The 26,656-nt window shown below is 39.9% G+C and overlaps 1 protein-coding gene across 1 annotated transcript in view; it reads left to right on the forward strand.

Annotated features, from left to right (window-relative positions):
- The window catches only part of Snd1 (staphylococcal nuclease and tudor domain containing 1), a 437,644-nt gene that overhangs the window by 55,154 nt on the left and 355,834 nt on the right, over positions 1-26,656 (forward strand). The window contains exon 10 of the mRNA XM_048340172.1: positions 14,334-14,447. Within this exon, the coding sequence (XP_048196129.1) occupies positions 14,334-14,447 (114 nt within the window). The remainder of the gene's footprint in view (positions 1-14,333; positions 14,448-26,656) is intronic.

Consider the following 26,656-nt stretch of genomic DNA (forward strand, 5'->3'; position numbering starts at 1 on the left):
GGTGGGGAGCAGTCATCCTATTGTAGACTTGGTGGGAGCTCTCCCTGTAGGATACACCTCTATCCATCTTCCACATCTAGAGGCAGACTAGAATGGACCTCTGCTTCCTTTCTCTGAGGAAAGTACTTGTGTGCATGTGGTTGCAGCCTACTGTGTCTACTTGGAACTCGGTTGTGCCTATGCTCTTGTAATTGACAATGGGCTACACAAAGGATGACCATTCACTTACCAATTGAGCATTACTGTCATTGCTTTGAAGGTCTATGGTGTTAGTGATGTGAATGAGTCTTGGGGAAGAGGTCCCACTAACATTCTCTGGCCCCCTACTATTGAAACTGAGTTTATACAAGCATTAGAAAGAAGAGTTTTGGGCTTTCATTTGTTGGTAAACTATGGAATTATCATTGAAGAAAAACAAATTCTAAGAATTAGATGATTGAACTAGTATTGACGATCATGATGGATTGTCTTACTATACAGCCCATGATGGCTTTGAACTTGTGATCCTACTGCCTCAGCCTCCCAAGTGTTGGGATGACAGGTGTACACTATCATCTTCAACTTGAATTTGTTTTAAATATGCCTTTTTCACAATTAGAAAAGGAATAAATGCTGTAGGAACATTGTTCTCCATTAAAACAAATCAGAGATCCATCAGTTGTTTTTTTTTGTTTGTTTGTTTGTTTGTTTTTGGCAGAGGCTGGTTTTGGGATTTGAATTGGATTCAAGCCCTTGCTCTCTTGTTTTTTTTTGTTTTTATTTCCTCTACCACTTGAGCCATACCTCTATCCTAGATTTTTGCTGGTTCATTGGAGATGGAGTCTTATGAACTTTTCAGTCTGGATTGCTTGGAACATTGATCGACCCTCTTGGTCTTAGCCTTTTGAGTAGCTGAGTTTATGGGCCCAGAATATTTTTTTCTTTTGTGAGCAAGGTGAGTCTTATTATTGCAATGAAGTTTTATTTGTTGCTATATCAGAATAGAAGAAATTGCCCCTAGAAATCATCTGAGGATTATGAAGAATATCCCATCTCATATCCCATCTCCTGTAGAACTTATAGTCTTGCTTAGAGAGTAAAGAAAAAAATGTATTTATGGGCAGATGAAAGACTTAAAAAGTTTTGAGTTTTAAAAATTCCTCTCAGTACTGCTCTTGGGGCTTGAACTCATAGCTTGGACACTGTCCCTGAGATTCTTTTTGCTCAAAGCTAGTGCTTTACCATGTGAGCCACAGCTCTTCTTCAAGGTTTGTGGTAGTTTATTGGAGATAAGAGCCTCATAGACTTTCTTGCCAGGCTGGCTTTAGTTGGGATCCTCAGATCTCAGTCTCTTGAGTAGGTAGGATTACAGGCATGTACCACCAGTGCCTGGTTGTTTTCATTTTAAAACAGGACAAAAGCATAAAGAATGTAAGCAAAAACACCCATACTGCCTGACACACTGAGAGATACAGCCTTGTGTTTTTCGAAACAAAGTTGGCCTTACAGTCTGTCCCAGATTAGGAAAGCTTGGCCCACAGGTCAAATATGTTTCTGCCTGTGTTGGTGCATTTTACATTGAAAAGAAAGGTTAAAGGGGTTAGGAATGTGGGTTAGAGGTAGAGTGTTTGACTAGTATGCATGAAGCCCTGGGTTCCTCAGCACCACATAAACAGAAAAAAGCCAGAAGGGGCACTGTGGCTCAAGAGGTAGAGTGCTAGCCTTGAGCAAAAGGAACCAAGAGACGGTGCTTAGGCCCTGAGTCCAAACCCCAGGACTAGCCAAAAAAAAAAAGGTTAAAAAAGCCTTTTAATGTCATGGATAAATTTTGGAGCATAGCCTGGGGTATTTAAGTTCCATGTATGATGTTGCCTGATGGTGGTGGCAGAGTTAGTTATTACTGGGTTGTTGAAAGCTCTGAGATTTAGCTACCAAAACCTGAAATATTCACCAAATTTGGTGGTTTCTCCTATATACCAGTCTTGTTTTGAATAGGAAGAACTTGGATAGAATATTAATCCAGTGTTGACTAAAACTTACCTCACAACAATGTCAGCAATGTTTTTAGAGATATATGTCTTGATCAGTGTTCTGGGTCAAGTTCCTTACCTGAAGCAAGGCTAATTTGTATCTCTGAATAAAAATGTGTATATTGCTATTTCTTCATTTTTCACTTGTAAGCAACCTCTTTCCTTCATACTATGGAAGAAAATGAATTTAGTTTTGTTACTTAAACATAGGTATTCATATGGCTGTACCCATGCCCTTCCCTATCCTTCCAGTATGATTATATCATAATTTTATTAAATTAATATTCATAGTTTACTTTGTAAATGCTAATTACATGGTAAGAGCTATATAACATATTAAAGTTAACTTTCATTTCCTATGTAACTTTTGTTTCCTGTGGAGTTAGTACTTTTAACATTTACATATATATTACTAACTCACCTCTCAGACTCTGCTGTGTTAATCTCTCCAGACATTTTTTGAGTCTACTTAATCTTGCCTTCTGTGACCCTTTATCGAAGCCTTGTGACCTTCACGAGTTTTGACTTGTTCATTTTTTTTGTTGTTGTTTCTTTTTTTCTGTTTAAAAAGCTTTCTGTCACCTTTGGAATTCACTCTTTTTATGAGGGGAGGAGCTTCTTTGCATGACTCAGGTTGGAGTTTTCTGGATCTCATGCCTTTTACTTTAGGACTTAAATGCTTTATTTTGGTGACACAGATTTTCTCTAACTTCTTAGGTAAGGTACTTGCAAGGTAAATTTTTGGAGACAATAACTATTTTCTACTTATTTGGTTGATAATTTGGCTGAGTATAGAATTTTCTTTTGAAAAATTTCCATCATAATTGTTAAGGTGTTAGTTACTCTTGTTATTTAGCTACTTTGTGGTTCTCTGTTCTTTTCCCCTCTCCTTTCCTGTTGTTTTCTCTTGCTCTCCTCTCCCTCTCTTGATTTTTTAAAATCTTCCTACAAGTATTGAGCTGAGACTTTCTGATCCTAATGTTCTAACGTTTCACACCAATACAAATTTAGTTAACAGAATGTGAGTATTTTCTGCTTCAACATTTGGACCTTTAGTTTGGGGACTTCATTTGTCAGTTATTTTGTTGATTTCTGTATAAGTTTCTCTCTCCTTCCTTTTTCCAAGAACTGCTTTTATTTAGATGTTGGACTTTCTGGTCTGCTGTTCTGTTTTTTCCTTCTCATTTTTGCATCAGTTCTTAAAAATTGCTTTTTGCTTTTGAGACAGGATCTCCATGTAGCTCAGGCTGGCCTTGAACTTTTGATAATAGGTGTGTGCCACCTCCTGGCTCTCTTGGTCTTTTGTTCTTTTTAGATTGCTTTCTACTTATCCTTCAGCCTTTTTATTGAGTATTTATGGTACTGTGCTTAACATTTCTGAGTGTTTTGTTCTCTAAATGTTTTTCTCCTTTATTTTTATCACTTAAAACATCTATTTTTCGATCATTTTGTAGCTTTCTGGGGAATTTATCTTATTTTTTTTTGAGATTATTTCTGCATATTCCCTGTTTTCCCCTATCCACCTTTGGTTATTTTGGTCTTTTATTTTTCATACTAGAGTATTTCGTTATATATTTGATGACCCTTGCTTGTCTCTTATTTAAGGATGAAGTATGAAAATACTAGGTTAGAAGCACTGAACATGTGGAGGCTGTTGGCTCACTTTTGTAATCTAGCTATTGAGGAGCCTGAGATCTGAAGATCATGGTTCAAAGCCAGTCCCAGCAGAAGAGTTTATAAGATCCTTATCTCCAGTTGGCAAAAAACTGAAAGTGGAGGTGTGACTCAAGTGGTGGAGCACCAACAAGTCTTTAAGTGAAAAAGCCAAGGGGTGAGAGTGAGGCCCTGAGTTCAAGCCTCAATACTGGCACCAGAAGAAAAGGAAGAAGCACAGATTCTATGTAGGGATTTAGGACATTCGTCTTGAAATCTAGAAGCTTCTTAAACTTGAAATCAATCCTAGTGTTTGTCCCTACTATCATACCTGCTTGAGATTCATGAGTTGGCAGTTTCTTGAGTCTTTTGTTAAGCTGGACAAGGGGCTGGGGCTCTGCACCATACATCAGATTGGTGGTTTATCATCATTGGCTTAGAAATTAGCTTTTCTGAACCTGTAGAGTCATTTATCTCACAGATTATAGCTTTCAGATATGTTTATATAGAGATAGGTAAAGCTATCTTGTGGCAGTATTCTTCTCTCCCATTATATCCACTCTCTTAGTCTTGTGGAGATAGATGCATAGGTGGGTCTAAGAGATCTCCTCCCCCTAGTAGTGGAGCTTAAACCCAGGGCTGTGAGCTCATTTGGCTTACTTCCTCATGGTTGGCATCCTGCCACTTGAGCCCCACATGTAGTCTGCTATTATGCTGATTATTTGGAAATGGAGTCTCTAAGACTTCTCTGCCTGAGGAGGGTTTGAACTTTGACCCTCCATGTCTCTACCTCCTGAGTAGCTAGGATTTATAAGTGTGAGTCACCAGTGCCTACCAGATCTTCATTTTTTAAAATTTAGAGGTGTATAGGGAGGGAACAAAATAAATCTTTACATTTCTTTAGCTGGTACATATATTCCAATATGAAGCTGCACCATAATTTATTTAACCAGCCCTCAACAGGTCGATATTCATGTAGTTGATTTCTCTAGTATTAGAAAGTAGAATAAATCTCTCTGTAAATGGCAGTTATTTCTTTAGAGATGATTTAAAGCACAATTAATAAATAGCTATTCAGAAATGCCAACCAGTATAAGCCATTAAGTGAGTTTATCTTCTCATATGTTGTAGAACACACCAGTGGTTGGCCATTTTTTTTCTGAAAGGAATGAATAGTAAATACTGTAGGCTTTCTAGGCCACGTGGTTTCTGTGAAGTGAACTGTGTGGCTGTTGGGTAATAGTTGGCCAACATGGCTTGTAGAACACTGGATATCAGCATAGAGTTAAAAGGGAAAATTTTACTGTATTCCTTTTCATAACTGTGGAATTCAACTGTAATTCGGTAGTCATTTTACACGATTCATGTTTATAATACCCAAAGCTTATTCAGGAAATCATATAGAAAGTTGTCATGTACTTGAGACCTTCGTACCCATAGTCTGAAAATCTTGTAGGCTTTGCTGAATTAGGTCTGCTCTGAGTATCATCTGATTGTGAAGCCTGGATTCTCTCTTCAACAGTCACTTTTTTTTCAGCATCTAATTGTATGAGACATGGCTAAAACAACTAAATGCCTGACATCTTCTACTGGGTGCCTTTGGGGCTTCATAGTTGATTTCTGGAGCCAATACAAAGCTGTAAATGAATATTTTGCCAAGAAGCTTGGTTTGAGAACCTAGAAATTGAAAGTATTTTCTTCATACTTGTGGTCTGTTGAAAGACCGGTTTCCATTGTCAGCTTAGGTCTGCTTAAGCAGTTTTACTTTGCAAGGAAAGAAATGCGAGGGAGGGCTCGCCTTGTCTCTCCAGGTTAGCTGAGAAGCATGTTCCCTTCACAGCGATTAGCTGAGCCTGCCTGAGACTTTTGTGCCTGTCGTGGCCTGCCAGTTCCCTGCCTGCCTTCCCCGTGGCGTTTTAGCTGATCTGTGCTGTTTGTAGCCATATGGTCCCCTGAGCACGTGGCTTGGCTTCCCTGTCCCTGCTGCTGGATCTGTGGGCTTTGCAGATTTCACAGACCTGAATAGCACTTTTGGGGGGAGGGAGAATGGAAGCATGTCCTCAAGAAGTGTCTGCCCATGCCCTGTTTCTTAGAGGCCTCTTGCTAGATTTTCTGCCCTAAATTTATACTTTGAGAAAGGAAAATCTAGAAGTGATTCTTGCCTTCAGGGAGCTTTACCCTGTATGGTTCTCTTGGGAACAGTAAGTAGTTGACAGGCATTGGTAGCCAAGTCCACTTTGGAGATCAAGTTCTATACTGTACATGGGTGCAGTAAATTTTACAGTATAAATGGTTTTGCTTTATACTTAAGTGTTATTTAGTATCTTATCTCTACTTGGGGTATATATTAACAGTCTCTGAGGGTTTCCTCCCATTTTTTTTCTCATGGTAAAATTCATTGGACATATAGTTTACTGTGTTAACTTTATGCATTTGTTTATTTATTTATTGTCAGTACATGGCTTGAATTCAGGGCCTAATGCTTTCTCTTAGCATTTTTGCTTAAGACTGGTCCTCTACCGTATGAGCCATACCTTTACTTCCTGTCTTAACCATTTCTTTCTTCCCCATTTCCTCCCCTGGCACTGAGACTTAAACTCAAGGCCTCAATGTTCTTTCTTGGCGTTTTTTTTTTTTTTTTTTTTTTTAACTCAAGGCTCTAGTGTTCTACCATTTGAGCCATGCCTCTACTTTAGCTTTTACTGGTTTCTTAGAGTTAAGATATTCTGCCTTTGAAATGAAATTCTCAGATATCAGCCTTGTGAGTGACTAGGATTACTAGGAGGGAGTTACCAGTTGCTAGCCTGTCTTAACTGTTTCTAAATATACAGTTCAATAATATTAAGTATGTTTATATTGTTGCGTATCACTACCCATTTCCAGAATGTTTGCTCTTACAAAACTAAAACTGCCCATGAAACAGGAATTGCCCTTTGTCCCATTCTCCTTTCACTAGCCCCTGGCTGCTAATATTCTGCTTTCTGTCATAGTGATTTTGAATGTTCTAAGTAACAAATACAAGTAGAATCAATCTTTTCATGACTGGCTTATTTCACTTATGTCTTCAAGGTTCATCCATGTTATAGCATGTGTCAGAATTACCTTGCTTTTTAAGGCAGAACAGTATTATATATGCCCATACATTTTAAGGTTGTATAGTTACATGTTGATGTGTGTTGCTTCCACCTCTTAACTGTAAATACAACCACGTGAATATCCTTTTGAAGATCTGTTTTCAATTCCTTTAAATATGTACCCAGAAGTAGAATTACTGGTAATTGTATTGTTCAATGTTTTGTAAGGAACTGTTTTCACTGTACCACCAGGGTTTTATTAATTAATCAGTTAATGCATGTATTTGTTTATTTTTTGATAGAAGCTATAATAGTAGTTAGGAGTAGTTCACTATTTAATTGTAGTTTTCTTTCTTTCTTTTTTTTTTTTTTTGTCGGTCATGGGCTTGAACTCTGGACCTGGGCACTGCTGCTCCTGAGTTCTTCAGCTCAAGGCTAGTTAGTGCCCTACCACTTTGAGCCACTTCTAGTTTTCTGGTGGTTAATTGGAGATAAGAGTCTCTTGGACTTTCCTGCCCTGGCTGGCTTTGAATGGTGATCTTCAGATCTCAGCCTCCTTAGTAGCTAGGATTACAGGTGTGAGCCACCAGTGCTCATTGTAGTTTTAATGTAAGCCTACTTAAGTGATTAGTGATGCTGCACACCTATTCTTGCATGTATGACCTCTATAGCTCTCTTTGGGAGAAATGGCTTTTTAAGCCATTTGACTTTTTTTGGTTAAAAAAATTATTTTTACAGTGCTATGTATCAAGAAGCATTTGTTCCTTCCCCCTTTGAAAGTCTCATTTGCTTTATATTTCATTTTATTTTAGTAGTATTGGGTTTGAACTTAGGGCCCTGCTTTGCTAGACAGGTTATTTGCCAGTTGAGCCATACTCCAGACCCTTATGCCCATTTTTTTTTTTTTTTTTGTGCCACTCCTGGGCCTTGGACTCAGGCCCTGAGCGCTGTCCCTGGCTTCTTTTTGCTCAAGGCTAGTGTTCTTCGACTTGAGCCACAGCACCACTTCTGGCCTTTTCTATATATATGGTGGTGAGGAATTGAACTCAGGGCTTCATGTATGTGAGGCAAGCACTTGACTACTAGGCTACATTCCCAGCCTCCCTTTTGCCCATTTTTAAATCACTGTGTTATTTCATTGTTAAACTTTAGGAACTCTATATATTCTTGGTATTAACATCTTATTTGACATATGATTTGGGAATGTGGTCTCTGAAAGGATATGTGCCAGCTATCCCGGGGGACCATGTGGAGATAGTCATGGACAAGAGAAGAAGGTTTATAAGGAGGTTTATTAGTGGGGTTATATCTCCCATGGGAGAAGGAGCAACATGGCGTCTGGCTTCTGCCCCTTATCCAGGTGGTAGCTCCTCTGGAGCTAAAGGGGAGGTAGGTAGGTCTTCATGGTGAGTAGGTAGGAGTGGCCCATTATAGTTCTAAGGCAGGGAGTTAAGGTATGGGTGGATCTGGGGGCTAGTGGGAGGAGCTAAGGATCTAAGGCTGGGGAAATGCTAACAGTCTCATTCTGTCGATTGCCTTTTACTCTATTAGAAGTGTTTTTGCTACGTCATTTTTTTTCAATTATGCAGGTCTAATGTGTTTATTTTTGTGGTTATCTATTTTTGGTGCCATATCCAATAAGTCATTACCAAATACAAAGCTATACACTTTTTCCTCTGACATCTTGTAATGTTTTTACTTATGGTTTTTGTATTTAAGTTATAAATCCATTTTGAGTCAAAACTGTGTATGACGTTTGGTTAAAGTTTAACTTAGGTTTTTAGCTTGTGGATATCCTGTTTTCTTAGCATCGTTTGCCAAAAAGACTGACCTTTTCTTTCTTCTTCTTTTTTTAATGTTAAGACTGTCCTTTTCTTACTATTCTATTGGCATTCCTGTCAGTAATTATTTGACCACATATGCAAAGTATTTATTTCTGTACTCTATTCCCTTGGTCTAAATGTCTTTATGTCAGTACCATATGATTTTAATTGCTTAGCTTTACGGTAAGTTTTGAAATGAAGATGTATGTATTTTCCAATGTTCTTTTCTCAGGTTAGTTTGGCTGTTTCTGCTTGCTTGAGATTCAGTATGAATTTTATGGTGGGTTGTGGCTGCCAAAATTGTCCATGAGTGCTCACTTCAGCAGATCCTATACTAAAATTGGAGTGATGTACTGTAGGTTAGCCTGGCCTCTGCTAATCTTTATTTGCATGTTAAATACAAATATACAAGGCAAATGTATAACCATCTTATAATTAAAAAGAAGAAATAGTTTTAGGATCTTGACAGGAATTACATTCATCTTTAAATCACTTTGGTAATGATACCTTGACAGTGTGAAGTCTTCAATCCCTGATGATAGGATGTGCTTCCATTCATTCATGTTGTCTGTATTATCTTTCAGCATTGTTTTATAGTTGATAAGCTTTTCACTTCCTTGGTTCATTCCTGGATATATTTTCTTTTTGATGCTATTGGAAACTCTTGGATTATTCATTGTTAGTCTATAGAAATGGAACTGATACTGGGTATTGATTTTGAATTGTACTTTGTGAATTCATTTATGAGTTTTAACAGCATGGAAACCATTAAGGTTTTCTATACATATATCACGAGAACAGTAATAAATTTATTTTTTCCTTTTAAGTTGGGTGCCTTTTATGAATTTTTCTTGCTTAATTGCTCTAGATATAGCTTCTACTACTAAGTAGAAGTGCACTCTGATAAGATTTTTTTTTTTTTTTTGCCAGTCCTGGGCCTTGGACTCAGGGCCTGAGCACTGTCCCTGGCTTCTTCCCACTCAAGGCTAGCACTCTGCCACTTGAGCCACAGCGCCGCTTCTGGCCGTTTTCTGTATATGTGGTGCTGGGGAATCGAACCTAGGGCCTCGTGTATCCGAGGCAGGCACTCTTGCCACTAGGCCATATCCCCAGCCCCTCTGATAAGAATTTTAAGCTTGATTTTTGGTATTATTTAGACAGCTTCATTATATTATTATAAGTCTTAACAAAACCAAATACTTGCTTATGGCTGCATTTTATCATAGAATTTTTAGGTTAAAAGAAAGTTGTGAGGGGTCTGGCTAGAAAGGTGGTCCCCACTGCATGGAAGAGGAAGGGCAAGACTTAGTTTGCGGCTTTTATGATTACCAAACCCATTTGCTGACATAAATTCAAAGAGATTTAAGAAAACATTTACCTTGTTTAAAGTTTCATGGCCGTTTTAGAATATATATTTGAGATAATTCCCATATTATCCATCTACTGCCAGCCCAATTTCACTGAATTTTATGAGCGTGGTTCATTTGTTATAATGAATGTATCAGTATTGACAAGTTCTTTTTTTTTTTTTTTTGCCAGCCCTGGCCTTGAACTCAGGACCTGGGCACTGTCCTTGAGCTTCTTTTTGTTCAAGGCTAGCACTCTGCCACTTGAGCCACAGCACCACTTCCAGCTTTTTATTGTTTATGTAGTACTGAAGAATTGAACCCAAGGCTTCATGACATGCTAGGCAAGCACTCTACCACTAAGCTACATTCCCAGCCTGAACAATTCTTATTAACTGAAGTCTTTACTTTGGGTTTCTTTAGTTTTCCCTGAATGTTCTTTTTTCTTCAAGGATACCACATTGCCTTAGTTGTTTTATTTCCTTAGGCTCTTTTGGGATATGACAGAGTGTCAGACTTTCCTTGTTTTCTTAGATGGCCTTGAAAATTTTGAGAAATTCTGGTCAGGTATTTTAGAGGCTTTTCCCTGTTGAAATTTGTATGATGTTGATTCCTTTTTAAGTATTTATAATATCTGGTCTGATGGTGCTTAGATGCCTAGAGGTGCTTTCATTGGCATATTGTTGTGATATACGTTTATGTGTATATGTATGTGTATATACTTATGTATTTTTTTTTTAGGTCAAGGGTGATCACTGAACTTTTGTGAGGAATTGGGGTGGATAGACATAGTGCACAACCTTAGAGAGGAGGACTTCATGATGTCAGAGAGGTAGAAGGCCATATGTATCTTGTTTTCATTCACCTTATTAAAGGTAGTGCCCATAGAAGTCCTATTGGCTTCTATCCTTGGCTTCTATCTGGTACTAGAAGTCCTTGGCTTCTATCTGGTACTGAGTTTGGAGGCAGTATTGGAGATATTGGTGGTTGTGTATAAGAGCTGTTAGAGGGTCTCTCCAGCTCAGAAGGATGTTAAAGGAATTTTGTTTAGCTTGTATAAACTCTTAAGAAACTAAACAGCAGCCCTGGCCATCCAGAGAGCACTATGTGTACTTCCTCTGACACAATTCAGTAGTTTTCTTGACTTGTGGCAACCTTTAGTGTATACTATGTCATCATTAAACCTCTTTTCTCTTTGCAATTAGACTTGAAGAGATGGAAATGGAGGGTTTAGTGCATGTCTTGAGTCCCGCTAGTGGCTTGTTCCACATAGATTTCTGCTCCCAAGTCTTAAATGATCTGGTCTGTGTACAGGAGGGGGCTGGAGAGAGTGAGCAGTGGGGGCATGCTTAGATTACATTGATGGAAAGTGCCCTCAGAAATACCACTGCTGGTGAATAGGAATTTGTATATTAATCTACTCTGCATTTTACTTATTGCACAGTATGTGACTATAACCAGTGTTTTATTACTTACTCTCTGTCTCTGCTCAGGAGCTGCTTGCTGTCTGGATAGTAATGACACAGGTTACATAGAAACAGAAAACTATAAACCCTTTTCAAATGCATACATGTGGACATATGCATGCACTCACCAACCCCCTTCCTCCCAGAGCCAAGCCTTCCATTGCTGTCAGCGTCAGAGTAACGTAGTTTCTGAAGAGGAGGTTTCTAATCAGGGAGATGCCTAGCAGTGAGTCTGTTGCTGTGGCCTAAAATTTACAACACTGAGAATCCATTTTCTGCTGCTCTAACACATTTTAAGGGCTGACGAATTACCAGTACCTTGTCACCGGGCGTGCTAAGATGTTCACAGAATTGGAGTGAAGGTGTGAGCATTTCGATACTTTCTCTAGTGTACGTCCTTGCTGAGCATGACTGTGGCACAGAGAATGTCACTATGTTTCTCATGTCTTGATTATAAGAATTTCCCTACAATTTTTGCGATCTCCTGTTTAACAAGGGTTAGTTAGGGTCTGAGAGGAGATGTGGATCTATTCAACACTGAGATTTTGGAAGAATGGTGAGATGTGTGCATTTGAGATGCCTGAAGATTATCTTACTATCCTTTGGGTATCCTTTTGAAGGAAGAATTATATTGATTTGCTAGGCTAGCTATTTTGCTGGGTATGACTTGGAGGAATTTTCTTCTCTTTGAAGATAGAATAACAGAATAGCATATACCATGGAAACTTCATCCTTCAAATATTCTATTATCCATTTTCCTTTCACACAAATGTAGAATTTGTGAAGCACAGGAAAACCATTGGCTGGGGCTTTTCTATTTTGGCCGGTTGTCCACTACTCATCATTAGGCATTTTCACCTGGCACTAATGTGAATAGATGACAACAAATGAGATTTTGCTTTGTTTTCAGTTACTGAGTCAGACCTTCTAGTTGTACCTTCCTGGAAGTTTTTAGTTTCTAAAATCATGCTTTTGTTTTGGCATAAAGGGCTCTTTGATTTAGAGCATTCTGTATCCTTCAGTACTACTCAGACATGGGTAACCAGTTCTGACCTTTGGATTCTTCCCTCTCTGGGCTTTAATGTTTAGTCTTCTCAGTTCCCAGATCTGTCATGAAGTTATTGAAAAACGGTTATTCTTATTTTAGGCTGTACTTTTCTGCTTTCAGAATTATAAGACCTGTGTTTAGTAGAAAATTAAAAATTTCTCACTCTTCCTAGTCTACTCAACCCCTTTATTATACAGCTTGATTTGGCCCCATCTCTCCTCCTCCTCCCCACCCTTCCTCCTCTCTCTCCCTCCTTCTCCCCCCCCCCCCATGCAAGTAAGTGGGCTTGAGCTCCTGACTTCCTGTTCTTGCTCAGATTTTTTTTTGGTGTTGTTGTTGTTTTTTAATTCAGGACTGGTACTCTACAACTTGTCATGCCTCCAGTTCTGGCTTTTTTTTTTTTTTTTTTTTTACCTTGGCTAATTGGGGATACGAGTCTGCAAGATCTGGCTTTGAACTGTGATTCTCAGATCTTAGCTTGGGGAGTATCTAGGATTTTAGGCATGAACTATCAGCTCCTGATTTCATCTTCTGTTTTTCATTATGTTTATTTGATGGTACTTGGCTCCTGTCATTTTTTTGTCATGCATAATTCTCACTTGTTTTTGGCTCTTGCTTTTTTTTCAGATTGTCCTTTAGAGCATTCTTTGTTCTTTTGGTATGTGATTGGCTGATTCTTTGGGAAAGGTGGAGAATACATGCTTTTAGAGGAGTCTGCAAATAGATGAGTATTTTGTTCTGAAAAATAGTTCTTCCAGGAAATAGAGAGGCCTTCTTTAAGATGCTTACCAGTGTGACATCCATTATGGCAAAGGAGAGTCTAGCTGCTTTTGTTTTATGCATAAAGGAAGAGAGAGATTTTGCCAGTCTGCCATCCCTGTGTGGCAGCTGACCCTATAGTTCAGCCACCTGGTGGTTCCTAATGGGGGCCTGATTGAAGCATAGAAGAGTTTGATTTTCATTCTGCAGATGGAGTGGATGGTGACAGTGTTTTGTAGTCAGCAGCTACCTTGTAGCAAAGTATTGCTTGCAAAAAAAACCAAACAGCCTTGAAACAACAGGGTCTGAATATAATTGGGTGAATTGTAGACTGCTGGCTGTATTATGAGTTCTGGTTATAACCCTGATGTGGCACTGTCCCAGTTTGAGTGGAATTTATTCTGTGTGGAATGTTCTAATAACCTTCACAGAGGAATATTTGTGCTTTTGCCCTTCAAATGGATATCCTTGTACCCCAGACTGGAAGTTAATCGTTTTTAGCTGAGAAAAGGGGTGCAATGTTAATGATTGTGGTTTCCAAAAACAGACATGTCCATAGAAGTACTCTAAATAGGTGGCTTTTAATGTAGCTGAGGTAGTATCTTAGTAATTTAGTGTTTCTGTCTATGAGACTAACAGCTGAACTTTTCCTTTCCTCTGCTGAGGTGACAATTCTTTTGCCCTTCACTTGCCTTTTGGAGTCTTCCATTTCGTTTTTTTCTCATCTTGTAGTGGTACGTTTTTCTAAATCAACCCTGGCCTCTTTCCCTAGATTCGTACTGATATATAGAGGATTTGATTTTAGTTTAGCACCTGTTTCAAGGAAAATCTCCAATAATGTGTCATGATTGAATTTTGTTCCTTAAGCTTTATAGTTAATCATATCTGTTTATCAGGTCCCAAAACAAGATTGACCGTCTTTATGAATGTTACAGATTTTATCTCATTGAGAAACCATCATAAGGTTTCTAGGAATCAGTGATTATTATATAACTTGCAATATGTATTATGGATTGTGGCATGATGAAGGATAGTATTGGATCTACCCTAAATAGCTGTTGATCTCTCTGTTAGTCATTGTCATGGGCCTGGCTCCTTGATGTGTGATGAGGAACATTGAAGCCAGTTTAAGCATTTTGGTCTTCTCAATTGCAGGTAATGCAGGTTCTGAATGCGGACGCCATTGTTGTGAAGCTCAACTCTGGAGACTACAAGACCATTCATCTGTCCAGCATCCGACCACCAAGGCTGGAGGGGGAGAACACACAGGTGAGACAAAACTCTTAAGAGGAGCTAGAGAATTGAATATGGTATCATGTATGAGAATGCAAAAGGATACTTATTTTAAAAACTCAAAGCATTATTTCCTAATCTTTGCAGTTTGGCTGCCATTGGGCAGGCCACCATGTCTCCTGAACCATACTTCCCTGCTCCATTGCAGAGACTGGGCACTATTGGCACTCTTCCTGAGGTGGTTTGAGCGCAGTTAAGATGGGATATGTTAGATAGTGGATACATTTTATTTATTGACAAGACCTTAATTGTTCCAAGACAGAGAATTAAAAAAAAGAAATCTGGGGGCTGGGAATGTGACCTAGTGGTAGAGAGCTTGCCTAGCAAGCCCTGGGTTTGATTCCTCAGCACCACATATATGGAAAAAACTGGAAGAGTGGCGCTGTGGCTCAAGTGGTAGAGTGCTAGCCTTGAGCAAAAAGAAGCTCAGGGACAGTGCTCAGGCCCTGAGTTCAAGCCCCAGGACTGGCAAAAAAAACAAAAACAAAAAAATCTGTATGTCATCCTCATGGTAGCAGGACCTGTTTCTCCTGATAATTTTGATTTGCTACTTACTTATGGTATTACTGTAGGACAAAAGTACATCTTTGTGTATGTGCTCTCTGGGGTCTCTGGGGTCACCTACTCCTCTTTTGAAAGTGGTAGTTCTTACCTGGTATATTGACTGCTCTATTTGTTGAGTCTTGACTGACATGCTTACATAACCAAGGCAAAGGCTTGAGTGTATCAGTACTGAAAAATTAATTCTTTGCACAAAAACTAACAAGAGTTGGTATTTGGAATGTAGATTATTAGTTATTTTTCTTTTTAAAATTTTTTGTGCTTATTTTTTTCCATCTTTCTGAGTTGTGAGAGGTTGGGCATAAGGATTGGGTTGAACATTTTCTTGGGTTTGTTTATATCTTTGTTTTTACATTGTTTGCTCTCTTGTTTTTGTTCTTTGCTAACTTTAGTGTCTGTTGACTAGTTATAGAACTAGGTCCTCAGTGAGCCAGGGCCAAAGGCTAGTGTCTGGACAGTTTTCAGAAATTAAACATTGTGGTACAAAAAGCAAAGAAGTGCATATATATGGAGAATATATATATATATATATATATATATATATATATATATATATATATATGGGGTTTAAATTTATCCCTTTTGTAGTTGTAAAGATATATACGCACACACACATATAAAAAATTTGCTTTCCAATGTTTGGCACATATACATGTCGTGGTACATTCACAAGTTGAGATTCATACCCTGTTTCCATTTGTGTGAGAGTTTATAGACAGCCCATAAGAGTAAAATAAAAATATCATGATTGGCCTGTGAATCAGATCATGCATAGAAAGCACATACAGGACTGGTAATTTGAATGTCTGCCCAATCAGTTCATTCTCTTTTTTTTCTTTTCTCCAAAGAGAAGGCAATTTAATGCAGCAAACAGTATTGTGGTAAGGTTGAGAATATAAATGCATTGAAAGCCTAGAAATGCCAAAATGAGGTTGTTTCAGTAACTGTAGCTGTGCCTCATTTCACAGAGTAAATATACATCTCCAATTTTATCAGTATTGGGAGTAGTCCATGATTCTGCATCTGTGCCCTACAGTTGGAATTAAGGTTCCCACAGCAACCACAACTCTGAAATTCTTGAATGTTAATTTTTGTGCCTGCATCATCAGCCAAAGCATTATGATAATATAGACTATGTAGCTGAATTTGAAGCAGTTTTTAGGATGTTAGAGGTGTTTTAGTTTAGGTAAGATGAGACTGGCTTATCTGAAGAAGACCTAACCAACTGAGAACTTTGAAATTATCCCAGGATTCTTTGGAGCACCTCATTGAGTAAAAGATATACTTCCCTTAGTCTAGTGGGTAATGGGAAGTTACTAGAATATATTGCTTAGTTTGGCAACATCCTGCTTATATAATTTTTTGTTCCCTACCAAAGCGAGTTTCCTTTTTTCCCCCTCTCTCATTCTCTCTCTCTTTCTCTCTCTCTCTCTCTCTCTCTCTCTCTCTCTCTCTCTCTCTCTCGAGCTGTTTACTCCTTAGCTCTTACTCCATTTTAAGAAAGCATTATGTAGAGCTTAGCTATAATAGTCTACAACATATGGCTTTTAAGGGAAGTGAGGAGTGATTTTCATTATTTGTTCATTAAATTCCTTTGGAAGCTTGTACTGAGGGATCTCACCAGCAATAAGGTAATATAACCACACCTTGAGTATGATGGTAGAGGGCACCCTAGGAAGGCTTCCCAGGGCAACTATTGTGTACTTGAATATTCGAGAAAGAGAAATTAGTAAATGAGAGGAAGGGCACTCCTAATGGATCTATCATACATACCACACAGGCCAGCTACTTATGTTTGTGGCTATTTCAAGTAGCTCTGTTTTAAAGCTAAAATACTCTTAACTTTTATGGACTTAAAATATCCAAAATATTATCATTTAAGCATTTAATATGTATGAAAACATTAATAATATATTTATTCTTACTAAGCTTTTGGACTCTGGTGGGTATTTTATACTTGTACATCATCTCCCTTCTCCTAGCATCCTCCAAAGACTCAGAAGCCACATGGGCTAGTGGCTACTGTTAGGGAAAGCACAGCTCCAGAGTTAAGTGAATGGTTTAATCATTATCAGTATTTATTGGTTACTGGCTACTGTGCTGAATGTAACAGGCAGTGAGGAGACACTTCAGAGAACAGATTCCTTCTCTGTTCTCATGGAACTTTAAAGTTTAGTAGTAGAAGCTCACAAATCATTTCATTTATATTAATGTTGAGTAACAAAAGTAAAGTTCTGGGAAAGTACATAAACTGCAAACGTTTCTTTGAGGAAGCGACATTTAGTGGGAGAGAAGGCAGTTTTTGACCTGGAAAGCAACGATGACAGGATTTAGTGGATTTTGTGAATGGACAGTCATTGGATGATATGTGAGTCTTGTCACCTGGATGATATGAAACTATAGACAGGGCTAGATCATACATGTCCAACAAACATCTCATGTCAGAAGAAGGAATATAGGCCTTCGATGGATTGCAATTATTTTTGTATGACTACAATAGAGAACAACTAAAAGCTAGAAAGTGGTAAGAAGTGAGTGGGCTTACCCGTTAGTCGGGGGTCATGTATTGAAGATTTACATGCCATGCTTTTTAAGTTTTATCTTGAAAAATTTTAAGCTGGAGAATGATATGTTTGGATTTAAGAACTCTTGTCTTGGTTTGAATTTACAAGATAGGAAAGTAATTTGCATTTGTAAGAGAAGTTCCTACTAGATCAGAATTGATCTGCAGCTAGAAGTTCAATTGAGGTGGGATGTGGAGAATGGTGCAATGAATGGAAACTATAGATGTTGCTCCAGCAATCCCTCTTCATCCTGGAGAGTTACTGTACTTGCTTTTCTACTTAAAGAATTCCCCAGAGCCCTTAAAGAAAGTGCTAGACTCTGTTCTATGTTTATCATAAAGTTAACAGAGATTTACAATATAGATGTATGGAGAGAAATCATCTCCAGTTTCCAGTGGCACTGTAATTATATGTCTGAGCAATAGGCAAGCACTTGGAGCCCTAGGTTTTCAATTTCTTATATCCCAGCTATTCTTACAGCTACATGGGAAGTCCAGTCAAATATTCAAGGCAAAGATGTTGGAGCCAGGACCTTTTAGCCCACATGGCACCTTTGTGCAAATTACAGAAAGATGCTTAGTTCCCCAGGGAGTCTCATCACAGGGCATATGCTTGGCAAAGAGCATAGAGCTGAGCTGCAGCTCCTGTTCTCTCTTTGTCCCATTGGCCAGGTGCCCTTGTGTCAGACACTGTGTGCTTAAGATGATGTTCCTGCCCTAGTTAGAGCCAGGCTGGGAGAATCTGAGGAAAAGGTCAAGGGTGTGTTTTGGGAGTTGGGGGAGTGGTCTTGAGCTTGTAGAAACACTGACTTACTTAAGGTTTGTTTGAAGATGAAGGTATGTTACAGGTGAATTGTGGAGGGCCTTGAAACAAACACACAAGAGATTACCTTCTATTACTGGGGACTTTGTGGGGCGTAAATGGCTCTGATAAATAATCTGATATTTTATGGTATTAGGACTTTCTTTAAACCAAAGAACCCTAGTGGGAGAGCATGCAGATTAAGAGACTGCTGAAGGAGGAAGTGAAGAGGGGAAATATTCATGTGAGATCCTCAAGGGCAGGCAGAATGGCGTGTACCATTCCCACCATGGGGAGAGGCCTTCTTTGAGCTCCAGATGAGGACGCATTGGGGCTTGCCCTTGAAGAAAGCAGGGGGAGATTCTTTCATTGTTCCTCTTCTTTGTGCCCTAGAAACGCCAGTAGTCTGTCATCAGTTGATATAGATTTTTCATCAATTTGGGGGATAATAGGGAAAATTGGATTTTTTCTTTTTGCACACATAGACAAGTTCATTTCTCTTGAAATTATACAAGAAGACAAGGTTTTGCCCGAGGCTAATGGTATATGCCTACTTCTTCTTTCTGGTTATTTTCTAATTGGAGCCAAAGGAAGTGCTTGGACAAAACACTGTGATTAGAAGAACTGTTTCCACCCAAGACAGCTGCTTTCCAGTATTGCCCAGGAACGAGTGGGTAACCCCAGCTCCTGGATTTGGATTAGAGCTTGGTGTGCAGATGCAAAGTGTGTTAAGAGGGTGAAAATCTGAGTGGGTAGTATTTCCCTCAGGAGGATTCTGGTTTGGTGGGACTGATTGTGTTTCTGAATTCCGCACAGTAAACCCAGTGTCACCTCTTAGGAGATCTTCCCTTCTCCAGGCTCAAAGCCAGTTTAGAACTCATGTGGTGCTCCTGTGGACAGGGACAGGCATTAAGGCTCTCTAAAGGTAGAGCTTGTTTTATCCAGTTGTTTGCCATAAAGAAATAAGTGCTAAGTCTTGGAGAAAGGCTCTGGGTTTTCTGAGCTGCTGCCTTAAAGGAGATAGTGCATTGTGCAATCTCAGGGCTTCCCAGGGAGAGCTTGGCTTTGATCTGAAACTGGAAAGCCTAGTGCTCCATTTGCCCAGGGCTGCTGGGGGCTTTGTGTTACACTTGGAGTGTTAATGACAAAGGAAACAGCCCCCAGGCATCCAATGAAGGGGCTGACTTATTCCTCCATGAAGTCTGCTCTCACAGTGCTATTGTACTTGGCACAGAGATGCAGAGCTAAAATTTACCTCAAAAACAGGTACATAAGTTACCCAACCCCAGTGCATTTAATGTATAGTTTGCTTTTAGTTGTAGGTGTTTTCCTCAAATTTCTATCCTCAGCTTCTCTGACTCGCTTCTCTGTCCTCCCCACCTGACAAAGTGCTTGAACTTGCTGGTAACCAGGAGAGTCTTTCCCCTGCTGGTATCTATCATGTCTAATCATTTCCACTGTTCTGTGTTTCAGCCTCCTGTGAACTCACACATAAAGTTTCTTTCACAACAGGGCCCCTAGATTTTCAGACCTGGGCCCTCAAGATTTACCTTCTTTCTCTGAATTCTTTCAGCTTTCATTTTGGGAGTTGCCTCCCAGTTCTGACCTGCCTCAGGGGGGCAGATGGTAGAGGACATGCAGGTAGGACATGCAGGTGCATTAGCACTGAGGCTCTGGGATTCTTGAGAGGGCTTTTTACCAGAAGCAGAGCGTTTTGGGTTCTGATAACTCCATCCATTGTGCAAGGCTCCAGGGTGCCTTGCCATTTAGACACGGTTAACAGCAATTCTCAACCTATTCTCTCTAGTTTAGATTTTTGAAAGCAAGATGACTGGTCCCTTTGGACCCTGAGGCAGAGGATGCAGCTGCTGAGATGCATACCAAGAGAAAGCTAAGGGGTTGGAGTCTCCAGGTGAAGTGGGGGCAAACCAATAAACCCACTGACTATGATCTTGTGCTTGTGACTGGGAGCATAAGGCAAATAGCAAATTAGAGAAGGACTCCAGCTTGGCATTAAGGACCTTGGAGAAAAGCAAACGCTCTTTGAAATGGATATAGCATTTCACCGGTTTCCAATGGAGAGATTTGGGGACTGCAGCAATGTGATCAAAAGACGTAGAATCTGTCAGAGCGTTGGCAGAGGCATTCTGTACCAGTTTCCAATTTGTTTGATCTGGGCATTTTTGAGAACACTTGAAACCTCCTTTGTTAGAAGACTGAAAAAACTACTATTAGGAGACTATGGGTGGGTTTTAGCTCACCTATTTAAGATTTCAGAATGTGTATGTCCTGTTTTCGAAGATTAATATCTAGGTGTCATCACTTGAAACATTGCCGCAACGTGTCCCTCAGTTGGAGAGGTCACTGGTGGGCAAGCCTGACTCCTAGTGATAAGGTCAAGGTATTGGGTCTTTTTATAGTTAGCAGTTTCCTAAAATGTACGGTCCATTGATCTAAGTGAATTTTAAATTGGAGAAGACAGCATGTGTCTGTCTTACTGCTCTTTGATTTGCTTTCTTTTCCCTCCTACAAATTATATTTTCTTTAGCTATGTATCCCCTTTGCCAGTATCTTGCCTCTTGTGTTTCAAATGTTTTTTTGTGGGATTTTAACAATCTCCTAGTGAGTTTTGGTGGTTAATCCTTCTCTGAACTTAGTGAATTTACCTCCTTCAATCTCTTTCTCTTCCTGGTTTCTTAAATCATCACTATCACACAGCTCTACATTTTCAGTTTATCTAAATCTTGCTTGTGCTGCATGTTCATATTTCTTGCCTCTTCTCAGTTCTGTGAGCTGCAGTGAATCTCTGGAGTTGATGGCACCAGCCTCTCCTGAGGGAACCCTTCCTTTTGCCCTGGTTCTTGAGTGTGTGCGTGCGCGCGCGTGTGTGTGTGTTACCATATGTGCATGCACTGGCACTGAGGCCTAAACTCAAGGCCTTGGTACTGTACCTTAGCTTTTTTTGTGCAAGGCTGGTGTTCTACCATTTGAACCACAATACTTCCAGCCTTGTCTTGATAATTGGACTTTTCTTTCCTGGCTGGCTTTGTCTCAGCCTCCTGCACAGCTAGGTTTACAGGCATGAGCCACTGGTACTTGGCTTGTCCATGGTTCCTGATAGCTCCTTTAGGCCAGAGTTTTCTTTCTATCCATGTAGATTTTCCTTTTTTGTAGCATACTGTACTGCTTATTTATGTGCATGCCTATTTTCCATTGTGAAGTCTAAACTGAGGCTTTGTGGCCCCTATTTCAGAATCATGCAGAATGCTGTGAATACAGTGGGCAATTATTAAATGTCTACATCAGAGTTTCTGTTGAGATATAAGACTTAATTCCAAATATTACATTTGAATGGATGTATGTCATTCTGGCCACCTTCAGATCTGTTGCTGATAACCCTTGACTTGTTTCCCATAGCCATTTTTAGCTAGAAGATGTGTATCTGTGTCAATGTCGTAGGAGGGAGTTTTTGCACTCCTGTTTCTTTTCTTTTCTTCTTTCTGCCTCCTAATTGCATTACTTGTTTTCTGGTTAGGTCACACATGACTTATTTTTCTGTAAATGCTTCCTCTTCCCCACTCCCACTTTCCGTCTAGTTGCTGCCAACATGTTGACCAGCTCTGCCTCTTCCCATGTGCTGGTTTTCCTTCCATTAACACAGTGCAGATTGAGTTCAGTCCATCAGAGGGGTTAATTTCAGGATTTTAAGTATTTTTGAAGATCATTCCCCAATTGGCTTTCTTTGAACACCTCTACTCTTATTTGGGCTCTTCTGAATATCTTTTTCATAGTAGCTTAGGTATGCTGATTCATTGAAGTCTTGGGTGCACTTTTTAGTGAGGGCGATATATTTTTTCCTGTTGTTGACCTTGTTGGTTGTCAGATTATTTTTTTGCTGGAACTAATTTTAAAATCAATTAGAGTGCTTTCCCTTCATCTTTCTCTCTTTATTTATGAGATACTGATTGCAGAGCTACCTACACTGTATTTAGATAAATTACCTTTTTTTTTTTTGCACAACATTTATATTCAAGGCGAGTTTAGTGCAGTCATCCAGTGCTTTGCATTTTCACAGGCCAGGACTGTAGGCTTCATTCCTTGGTGGGCTAATTAGCTTTGGTCTAGGAAAATTTCGTTCAGTTCAGAAACCAAACGTTTAAGTCTGTTATGTATAATAGGCACTGCGATTCTGGGAACTTACTAGCAAGATGTTTATGATTTTTAGGGACTAGTGTCTAATCCTGAGCTGTACATGTGTATGTTTATGGTGAACAGGTAAACTTTAGATGGGTTGTTGGCAAATGGGTGAAGCATTCATTGGTGGCTCATGTGACAAGTTCAGCTGAGGACTTTTAGAACTGAGACTAGAAGGGGATGCTGAAGGACACAGATGCTTACTTTTTGTCTAGCAAGTGACAGGCCTATTGTTTAGGCATATTTTTGAGTCACTTTTCATTTTAGCCTTCCTTTGAAAACTTGTGGTCAATTTATGGAGTGTGCACGTTTTATAGAGCTTCATCTTCCCTTCTACTAATGATATCTGTCTATTTCTGGATGCAAATGCCTTGGCTACTTTGGTAGATGTTCTGTTGTAGAATATTTATATAGGTTAGCAATGAAGATATTGTTGACACTTTGTGCTCCTTATCTTTTCATTCTTTGCTGGAAGTTAGTGGATGTGATCTCTTTCTTCCTTGTTTCACTGTATTGGGTACTTAGTGAGGCTAAGTGCTTTTGGGCATGTGCTTCATCTCCTATCCAGGCACTGCTCAGAATTAGTTGCTTCTGCTGTTCTGATTATTCTTTTCATTTGTTTTTGGGAAACTTCCCTGTTTCCCTACACTCCTTCCCCTCGTCCCTCTTCAAATCCCCTCTGTCTTTTTTTTTTTTTTTTTTTTGCCAGTCCTGGGCCTTGGACTCAGGGCCTGAGCACTGTCCCTGGCTTCTTCCTGCTCAAGGCTAGCATAGCACTCTGCCACCTGAGCCACAGCACCCCTTCTGGCCATTTTCTGTATATGTGGTGCTGGGGAATCGAACCCAGGGCTTCATGTGTAGGAGGCAAGCACTCTTGCCACTAGGCCATATTCCCAGCCCCCCCCCCATCCTTTTTTCATTGCCAAGATATTTTCTTCTGTTAATGATTTCTCATCTTTTCAGATCTCTTGCTAGCTAACTGCATAGCACATAGTTGATTCTCAAGTGTCGGTTACATAATGTCTCCTGGCATTGTCCTTCTTAATTCCTTGTTCATCATTTGGGGCTTCATCAATGAGCAGAATACACGGCCACTTGACCATCTTGATTTTACTTCTCATCTTTCCCAGGTCATTTTTCTCATTAGCAGGAAGATTAGGAGGAAGGCTGGACTCATTCCATGTGCTGTCTCCTAAGGTGGGCGCAATTAGAAGAAAGCCACATTCTTATTCATATGGAGCTGCCTTTAGCATCTGCTTCTCCAGCTGGAGGGGCTTGTTTTAGAATGACTGGTGTTCAGGAGCTGGAGGTGGAGCTCTGTGGAAGGGCTGCTGGCTACCCAGGGCTCCCTTTCCAGCCCCTTGCTCCCTCAGTTTTTGGCTCAAGGCCTGGCCGCTGTGGATGGGTTGCAGACTGTACTACCAACCCTGTTCTTACTGGAGTTTTTTTCTTCTACCTTTCACTGTAGCTGCTGTAAGGGAGCGCACTGTGTTCTGCATGGAAGAATTGGCAGGCAGCACCCTTTGCTGGTTTGGCTATTGGGATGTCCAGAATTATTAGGCCAGTTTGTACTTTTGAGAGGAGGGAGACTTGACATCACTCAAAGCAGCTTATTTTATTCATTCCTTAAAAAGGGAAAGAAGTTATCCTAGTGCTTTGCTATTTCTTTCACTATATATTAAACCAACAGCTCAGCATTTTCCTCAGGAAAACATCTGAGTTCCTGCTGCTTGAGTAAGGTTGGTGTGACCGGCTTGCCTAGCAGATAGCTCTTGGTGGTGCTGCCTGCTCTCTCTGAAAGCTTTCATCCTTACCCTTCTTTCCCTTAGCCCCTCCCAGTCCTTCAGCTAAAACCCTCCTGTCTGCATGCCATATTTCAGTTCTTCTGGTGAACTCTGCTCCCATCATAGCAGCATTATGGAAGAGGTAAGCCCATCAGTTAAGCTGCTTTCCTCAGTATCAGCCCTGAGGTCCACTGTTAGGATGAGATATCATAAAGTACAGCAAGAAGAGGAGAGACATTGGTTTCTTTGGCAAGAGCTGTCTCAATCCTTGAATTTAGAAAATATCAGATACAATATAGAAAATACCTGATACAATTGATGGAATCTGAAAATTTAGTGTAATAAAATCTTGCAACTTTCTATTTCTCACCTCTATCATTCTCTGAGAGCCAGTGATAGTATTCAGCATCTCTACTCCCCCCCCCCCCCAAAAAAAAAAACATTCTGTCCTGTCTGTTTAGGAATACATTCAAAATCTAGGTGCAAGCTCACTTCTTCCTGTGTGTACCCCCAGAACTGGTGGACAGGGAGACTGATGGTCTGATTCTACATCCTTTTCCTCACCTCATGGTTCTCAGATGTTTTGTTTGCTTTGCAATTATTTCTGAAAAGTGCGACAGTGCAAGTATAGATTGGTGTTCTTTCTACTTTTGTTTTCATTAAGATTTATTTGGATCACCTTCGTTATCCCTGCTGGTTCCTTCCATTTCCACTTGCTGTACTCCCTCCTAGAGTGCAGAGGGAGTTGGTAAACTTCACTTTCTATGAGGAGGTTATTCTTGGCCAGTACACTTGTGTTGTTCTATTACTTGTTCCTGTGGGGAATATCCAGCCTGCAGGCCATGCAAAATGGTGAAATCTTTTAGTAGGCAATGAAACAGACATTTATGCTTTTTCATCAGCTACTTGTGGTCATTTGCCTGTACTGATAATTTTGTATGGCCTTCAGATGATGTTGTAAATGTTCACATGGCCGCTGACATAAGAAAGGTTCCCTATCTCTATTATATGTAGATCTTACAAAGGAATTCTTGCTGTACTATATGCCTCTCACCTTGTGCTGCGCTTAGAGCCTGTCAGTGAATACTCAGCATTGTTGAAGCCTGTCTTGCGGTGGGTTCAGCTAGAAAGAGTGGCATCTTAAACCTGAATTTACTGCTAAAAACATGATCAACTACAAAACTGCATTGTGCTCTAGTTTTCTTGAGCAACAAGATTCAAGCTGCTTATTAAATGCAATCTTATGTTCTAGAAAACTACATTTGTACAATTTAAGCAAGACTCTCCTGGAATCTACATCAGTTCATGTCTTCATTGGTAAATTCTCTGAATCTGTAGCTTCTTGGTACTCATAAGAAGGAGCCTCACTTGTTGAGATGGGGTCTTGCCTTTAAAGAGTGAGCACATGCTACACACTTGTGGAAAGGCAGGCAGGAGGGAGGCCCTTGTTCTGACATGTTTGTAATGCCAGGTCTCAGACTTGGCATTTGCCATTATTGGTGGGAGGCTTTAAAACTTCAGCGTTGAGACTCTGCAAGGTTCTTTCCTTGATGTGTGTGGGAGGAGGCAGGCCTCTGACAGATATGTTTTCCAGCTTTTCTCCTCTCTCTTTGATTGTGGTCTTTACCTTCCCCTATCCCACACCTGATCATTACTACCATCTCTGGTGGTCAGAATTAAGTGAAGGACTGGAGAATTGGGGAATGAGGAGGTTAATTCTGCTTTCCTTAAGTCCACACAGACTGTGTCTTTTCTGCTTACTTGTAACTTGGCACCCTGGTCTGTTCATGGATGTAGAGCCTTTTGTGTTACTAGTAGTAACTGATATTTATGTAACATGAGACTTAGAGGCTATAAAATAAAACCTAAGAAAACATTTTGATTCTCCCACCCACCCACATGTACATATAATCGGTATACTGTATTCTGTTCTGTGTGTTCAACCAACCATGCCTCCAAAAAAAAGTTGTTGTTTTTTTTTGCCATTCTTGGGGCTTGAACTCAGGGCCTGAGCACTGTCTCTGGCTTCTTTTTGTTCAAGGCTGGCACTCCGCCAACTTGAGCCATAGCGCCACTTCTGGCCATTTTCTATATATGTGGTGCTGAGGAATCGAACCCAGCACTTCATGTATACGAGGCAAGCACTCTTGGCCACTAGCCATATTCCCAGCCCATGCCTCAAATATTTTGTAAAACAAATTTGTAGCTGTATTAAACATGTATAGACTCTTTTTTCTGATCTGATTTTGGGAATCAAACTTAAGGCCTCAACATGCTGGTC

Source organism: Perognathus longimembris, chromosome 2, assembly GCF_023159225.1.
Source record: "Perognathus longimembris pacificus isolate PPM17 chromosome 2, ASM2315922v1, whole genome shotgun sequence".
Lineage (NCBI taxonomy): Eukaryota > Metazoa > Chordata > Mammalia > Rodentia > Heteromyidae > Perognathus > Perognathus longimembris.